The sequence below is a fragment of the Solea senegalensis genome, unplaced genomic scaffold (genome assembly GCF_019176455.1).
Source record: "Solea senegalensis isolate Sse05_10M unplaced genomic scaffold, IFAPA_SoseM_1 scf7180000017662, whole genome shotgun sequence".
Lineage (NCBI taxonomy): Eukaryota > Metazoa > Chordata > Actinopteri > Pleuronectiformes > Soleidae > Solea > Solea senegalensis.
The window spans coordinates 1-7,500 of record NW_025322481.1 but is presented as its reverse complement, the minus strand read 5'-3'; the positions used below and the strand labels follow the sequence as shown (position 1 = coordinate 7,500).

Here is a 7,500-nt window from a genome sequence, read left to right as displayed (position 1 = left end):
TTCATCACGTTGTATGTTCATATAACGTTCATGTGTTCATATAAAGTTCATGTGCTCATATAAAGTTAATGTGTTCATATATCGTTCATATAACGTTCATGTGTTCATATAACGTTCATGTGTTCATGTTCAAACTGTTACAAACTCTACATGTTTGTAACAGTCAATAACTGAACACTAGTTATCTGTCGTTCACTAAATCTGTTTCATCAGCTCCACTATAATTAGCCTGTTAGCGCTGAGCTAACAGGCTAATTATAGAAAACATAGACTCATTCAGTGTGTGTGTGTGTGTGCGTGTGTGTGTGTGTGTGTGTGCGTGCGCGTTACCGTCCACGTGTCTCTCGTGTTCCTCGGTCACAGTCTGACTTCTGTGTTGGTGCAGAACGTTTAAATCGGCCGTCGTCTCCGTTTTCACCTGGAAAAATGTCAATATTTAAAGATAATAAAGTAAAGTCTTCAAAGATCCTCATGAGAATAACATGGTAATAACATGATAAGGTCACATGACCCACAGACGCTGCACAGCTGCTGTCTATGAATAACCTGTGAAGTGACCTTCATCATCATCATCATCATCATCATCATCATCATCATCATCATCATACGACAGTGACACTGTGAGAAACTCTTCAGTCTGGTTCAGTCATTAATAACTAACTACATAACTAACAACTACCGTCCAACTAATCAACCCATCATCGACTAACCGACCCACAGGTGACTCACCTTGTCGAGGATGCCCAGGACGAGGGTGCACACGTCTTCGTCGGCGTGGTCTTTGAGAAGCTCCGCCCTCTCCGGGTTCCCATTGGCCGAGAGCACCTCCTTTAAAATCCTCAGCTGCCACTCAAAGCGTTCCAGCTGCTTCTCCAGACAAACATCTGCCTGCTCTGCCGACGCCCCTTTACCTGCAAAACATCCATCCATCCATCCATCAATCAATCAATCATATTGATTATTCACTCATCACATAAAGATTCTTTGATTTTTCAGTTTTATTGTGTTTCTTCAGGTGATGAAGGGTTAACAAAGAAACTGTACAAAGACATGATGTCATCGCCATGGAGACACAACACACACACACACACACACAGACTAAAAGAAGTCTCATCACTAACTTTAACCATAACCACCATTCAAATCTTAGTCTTTAACTTTAACCAGTTCCTCAGAAATCAGGTTCTGCCTCATTAGGACCAGGTTTTGGTCTCACGCCGAGCCAAATACTGGTCTGACAAGGGCTCGAAATATTTGTAACGAAAAACACACACACACCCCACACAAAGATTTTCTAATGTAATTCCATTTAAGCTGTCGGTGACATCGCCGACATGTAAGCATGCACACACACACACAGTGACACACACACACACACTGTGGAATTCAAACAAGTGAAAACACAGTGGGAGAAAAACAAACTCTGTCATCATCAGGTCATGTGACCAGTGTTAGAAACGTGGAAATGATGACAACGTTCTTAAAGCAACAAAGTCCAACAGTACACAACTGTACACAACAGTACACAACAGTACACAACAGTACATCAAAGTGAAAGAGGAGTCAGACCGCACCATCATCAGTGAGTGAACCATTCTGATTCTAATGATTCTAATGATTCACTTTCACCCAAAACAACTGCTTTACAAGTCAATAGTTTGAGTCGCAGAGAAAACCACGTCACCACAGTTTCACACAGACCTGCTGTGATGACTCCGCCCATGTGGAGGAGGAGCTATGAAGTCATGGAAAACAACATGACTGAGTCAAGTTGAGTTAGAAGAGTACGATGGAGAAGCGACATGAATCAGTACGTTTACATACGGAGGAGGAAATCCATCGTACACAATCAAATGTCGACTAAAAATGTCACGATATTATCACGATATTCAAGTCACGCTACGATATGATCGCGATATTTAGGTCACGCTACGATATGATCGCGATATTTAGGTCACGCTACGATATTAAGGTCACGCTACGATATTATCACGATATTTAAGTCATGCTACGATATTTAAGTCACAATATAATCACTATATTTAAGTCATGATATTTAAGTCACTATATATAAGTCATGCTACGATATTTAAGTCACGCTACGATATTTTTTGATTACCATTATTTTTATGAACTTCAATGTCATTTGTACAAGTTTTAAATACTTAAATACATAAATATATATTTATATATATAAATATATATAAACATTCACCGCGGGGTAACGTCACTAGTTTGTGTTTGTACTGCGGAGAAAACCACGTCATGTGCTGTGATGACTCCGCCCACAGGTAGGAGGAGCTACGAAGCCATGCAAAACAATGTGAGTGAAGCTAAAGCGAGTCGAGTGGGAACTAGAACAGAGACAAATCTATGTCAACATGAGTTTGACATCTGAGTGAGGTGAAGAATGAAAAAGGAAACAGGAAGTGATGAGGGTGAGAACACACACACACACACACACTCACTCACTCACTCCCCTCCGTCATCTCGGCTGCTCTTGTCTTTCTGGCTCTTCTCTCCTTTCTTGCCTTTGCTTTTCTTCTGATAACGACAGGAAGAGAAGAAGAAAAACATGGAACGTTCCAGTGGCCATTTTGAAATCAGAGCTCATCCTCTCACATGTGAATAATCTCAGATTAAAACTGAACTTAATCCATGTTTCACTCTCTCACACCAAACCTCACAGAGAAAACCAGTGATTTTCTGTCACTGACGTCAATCTGTGTGTGTGTGCTGTGTGTGATAAATGGGTGTGTGTGTGTGTGTGTGTGTGTGTGTGTGTGTGTGTGTGTGTGTGTGTGTGTGTGTGATGTTAAAATCACTGTAGTTTTCTCTGTGGGCTTTGGTGTAGGAGAGTGAGTGCTTTACAAAGTGACACAAACTTCAGGTTCCTGTTGACACGTCTGCACTGATCTCGGCAGACACACACACACACACACACACACACACACACACACACACACACACACACACACCAGCATGGCAGTGGTTTGTGTGTGCATCACAGCCACTCATTTTCAAGCAGGAGCCAAACAATGCACCCTGACACACAAACACACACACACCTGCGCGCGCACACACACACACACACACGCACACACTCTGTATAAACACACATAAACTTGACTGTGACGTTATTCCACCTCAGAGCTGAAACAATAAATCTGTGAGGGTTAAACACGGGACGACGTCAGAGCAGCTGAAGCTCAGCAGCGTGTCTTCGCCGTGGTCGTCGTGTGTTTCACAGCTTTAGGACGAGGAGGGGGAGGAGCATGTGTTCCATTAGGGGCCCTCACTTTTAAAAAGGCAGTAAATCAGACTCGTCTGGTGTGTTTGTTCAGCACTTCAGTCTCCACAGAGAAACCGCTGAGGCTCGTTTCACCGTCAAGTTCCCGCAGATGTTTCACAGGTGAACATAAATCTTCCCATTGGTTCAAACTGCAGTGGGAGGAGCTGAGGGAGCAGCAGGTTCCCTGTACCAAACCAGTGAGTGTAGCTGCTGCTCCTCTGCTGCCTCGTGTGGTCACTTCCTGTCACTGACGTCAATCTGAGCGAAGGATTTTAAACGCCGAATTTAAAAAATCATATATATATACACATATATATATACACATACACACACACACACACACACATATATATACAGTGTATATATATATATATATATAAACAATAATAACAACATCAGCTGACCACGGTGAGTTCAGCTGCTTTCCCTTTGACACAGAGACTCATTGTGAGTGGATTCACCCTGAAAACCTTCACACGTTATTGTGACATGAACGTGTTCTGGTTCTAATTCCAGAGGTCAGAGGTCACCTTTTTGTAGCTCAGTCAATTTATAGCGACGATGTGTCACTTCCAAACTCTCTCACACCAAAGTCCAAACGTCACGAGTGGTTTAAGAGGCTAAAATCAATCTTTTAACACATCACACTAAACTTCATAGAGAAAATCACTGATTTTATCACACACACACACACAAGCTCTAATCCAAGTGACCACACGAGGCAGCAGAGTGAGTGGTTTACAAACTTCTGTCTGACAGTGAGATAAAGAACATGTGACGTAGCATGTGTTATTTTCTTTAAAAACAGCTGAACTGCTCCTTTAAACGCTGGTGTCATGCTGAACTAACGAGGATTAGCCGGCAGGTTTGGTGTCAGCCTCGTTGATCCTCTCTCTCTGTGATCAGTGTTTATTCTGAGCTTATCAAAGATTTACTGCTTGTGTAACAGCTCGTGGAAACTCCCGCCTCCTGCTCTCGTGCTAAGCTAACGTGACGAGTGAAGTGTGAGGAGATATTTTAGTTTGTGTGAGTGCGTCATCAAAGAACAGCCTGAACTAACAAACACCATCCTGCCGTAAGCCCCGCCCCCGGAGTCATGGGCGGAGTCATCATACGATATGAGACACCATGCGATATTATTACAATACTTAAGTCACGGCGTGAAATTATCACGATACGAAATTATCACGATACGAAATTATCACGATACTTAAGTCACGGTACGATATTATCACGATACTTTAGTCATGGTACGATATTATCACGATACTTTAGTCACGGTACAATATTATCACGATACTTTGTCGCGTACGATATTATCATACTTAAGTCGCGTACGATATTATCACGATACTTTAGTCAATATTATCATACTTTAGTCACTGTACAATATTATCATACTTTAGTCATGATATTACGATACTTTAGTCATGCGATATCATCACAATACTTTAGTCGCGGTACGATATTATCCGCGATACTTAAGTCACGGTAGGATATTATCACGATACTTTAGTCACGGGTACAATATTATCATACTTTACAGTACAATATTATCCCGATACTTTAGTCACGGTAGGATATTATCATACTTTAGTCGCGATGCGATATTATCACGATACTTAGTCTAATATTATCCGCGATACTTTAGTCGCGATGCGATATTATCCCGATACTTAAGTCACGGTAGGATATTATACTTTAGTCACGTAGGATATTATCACTTAGATATTATCACGATACTTTAGTCACTGTACGATATTATCACGATACTTTAGTCACGGTAGGATATTATCACGATACTTTAGTCAAATATTATCATACTTTGGTCACTATATTATCGATACTTTAGTCACGGTAGGATATTATCACGATACTTTAGTCACGTAAATATTATCACGATACTTTAGTCACGGTAGGATATTATCAGTCACGGTACAATATTATCACAATACTTTAGTCAAGGTAGGATATTATCCGGATACTTTAGGTAGGATATTATCACGATACTTTAGTCAAGGTAGGATATCATCACAATACTTTAGTCACGGTACAATATTATCATACTTTAGTCGCGATAATATTATCTACTTTAGTCACTGCGATATTATCATGATACTTTAGTCATGCGATATTATCACGATACTTTAGTCACAGTACAATATTATCACGATACTTTAGTCACAGTAGAATATTATCACGATACTTTAGTCAAGGTACGATATTATCACGATACTTTTAGTCAGTACAATATTATCCGCGATATTTAGTCACGGTAGAATATTATCCGATTTTAGTCAAGGTAGGATATTATCACGATACTTTTAGTCACATATACATACTCATTCGGTACAATATTATCACGATACTTTAGTCACGGTACAATATTATCACGATACTTTAGTCACAGTACGATATTATCACGATACTTTAGTCACGGGACAATATTATCACGATACTTAAGACGCGATGCGGTTACAATACTATCACAATACGATACCATGACAATATAATAACATTATCCCGATAATATGGAATGCGATGTCGGGATTGGTTCGGTTGCTCAGAGTTCTGGCGACAAAAAGAACGCATCATAACAGCTGTCGCTAGTTCAAAGCACTGTTAGCATCACTGTTAACGTATGAGCTAAATTATCACGTAGACAAGAGCAACAAAAACGTCTGCCCCTGGTGGTGAGGTAAGAAGTACGATTAAAGTTTAGGTTTCAACATCAGATTATTCATTAATATCAACATGGCAATTGGATCAGCTGTTTTCCTGTTTGTAATGTAACCAGTGGCCTGTAGGTGGCGCTGTGGAGGCAGCAACATTTTGTGACAATAGAAGCCTCTTTAAAGATGGAAAATCGTAGCATTCATCGCGTTAATGTCAAAGTGGAAGTATGTTATGGATGAATGAAGATCAAAGGGAAACCGCGGTTTTTATGACAAACTGAGATTCAAACACGATTAAAAACACATGTGGAGACAAACTAAAGTCACTTTGTTAGCGCAACTTTAACATCTGTGAAAAACAAACGAAGAAGAAGAAGAGAAGAAGAAAAGAAGGAGAAAAGCAGAAGAAGAAAAGCAGAAGTCGCAGCTCGAGCCTCTGACGAGCGGAGGCTCCGCGCGTTCAGCGGCCGAGCAGCAGCTGCCGCCGCCGGCCGCTCACTCCCGACAACCCCCGCCGCCTCCAGCCGGTTCTCCCGGGACTTTTTTGCGTTTTTTCGTGTTCGTACTGACCTTCGCTTGACTGTGGCTGCAGCCCATCCTCCTCCTCCTCCTCCTCCACCTCCTCAGTCCGTGTGAAGCCGCGCAGACTCTGCTTCGTCTCCTCTTTCTTCTCCGTCTTTTCTTTCTCTGTTGACAACTTTTCAAACTCTCAAAGAAAAAGTCCGTGAACGCACCACTACTGCCGCCGGTCACCGGGAGGGGCGTGGCTTATCCCTGCTGCGTTCACGGACTGCAGGATTTATTTAACGTCAGGATGCAGGTTCACGTCACATTTTTAGAAATCATGGACTAACTTTAAATAAACTTTTAAATAGTTCAATTAACGTCATTATATTTTATTGTGTAAATAAATTAGGCAGAATATTAACCTCTTTATTGTTAATTCTGCCTCTGACCAAACCCCGTAGAGAAAATCCGTGATTTTAACATCTCTCTCACACACACGCACGCGCGCGCACGCACGCACACGCACACACACACGCACACACGCGCGCACACAGCTGCCTCCATCACTGACTTCAAATGTCTTATTTTGTCATTTAAAACAATGATTTTCTCTGTGGACTTTGGTGTGGGAGAGTGAGCGACCACTGAATCTGTCTCAGTTCATCTTTGTTAAAGTTGACTTTGTTTTTTTATTTATCGACTTAATTCACAGAAACGTGGATTAAGTTCAATTGTAATCTGAGATTATTCACATGTGGACGATCCAAGATCTGAATTCAAAATGGCTGCCACTCTGAACTGATGTTTGTCAGCTGTTGAGTTTTTATGAGTGAAACTCGTCACACACACACACACACACACACACACACACACAGTTACAGACTAAACTAAGTCTCATCACTAACCTTAACCAAAATTCACAGAAAGGAGGTTCTGCCTCACTAGGACCAGGTTTTGGTCTCCATGAGGACGACTGGTCCTGACAAGGTCAGTGTTTATAACAGACACATACACACACACACACTT

General features: G+C 41.3%; 1 protein-coding gene across 2 annotated transcripts in view; it reads right to left on the bottom strand.

Moving 5' to 3' along the window:
• The window catches only part of ccdc69 (coiled-coil domain containing 69), a 12,248-nt gene extending 5,435 nt beyond the window's left edge, over positions 1 to 6,813 (bottom strand). Inside the window, exons 1-4 of one of the 2 annotated variants that reach the window (XM_044018730.1) lie at positions 6,538 to 6,813; positions 2,481 to 2,544; positions 730 to 911; positions 331 to 418 (exon numbers count right to left, since the gene is read on the bottom strand). In XM_044018730.1, coding sequence (XP_043874665.1) covers positions 331 to 418; positions 730 to 911; positions 2,481 to 2,544; positions 6,538 to 6,564 — 361 coding nt within the window. In that variant the 5' untranslated portion in view covers positions 6,565 to 6,813. Of the gene's footprint in view, positions 1 to 330; positions 419 to 729; positions 912 to 2,480; positions 2,698 to 6,537 lie in introns of those variants that run through there. The other variant, XM_044018729.1, reaches the window with a different exon arrangement.
• Between the last annotated feature and the right edge of the window lie 687 nt (positions 6,814 to 7,500).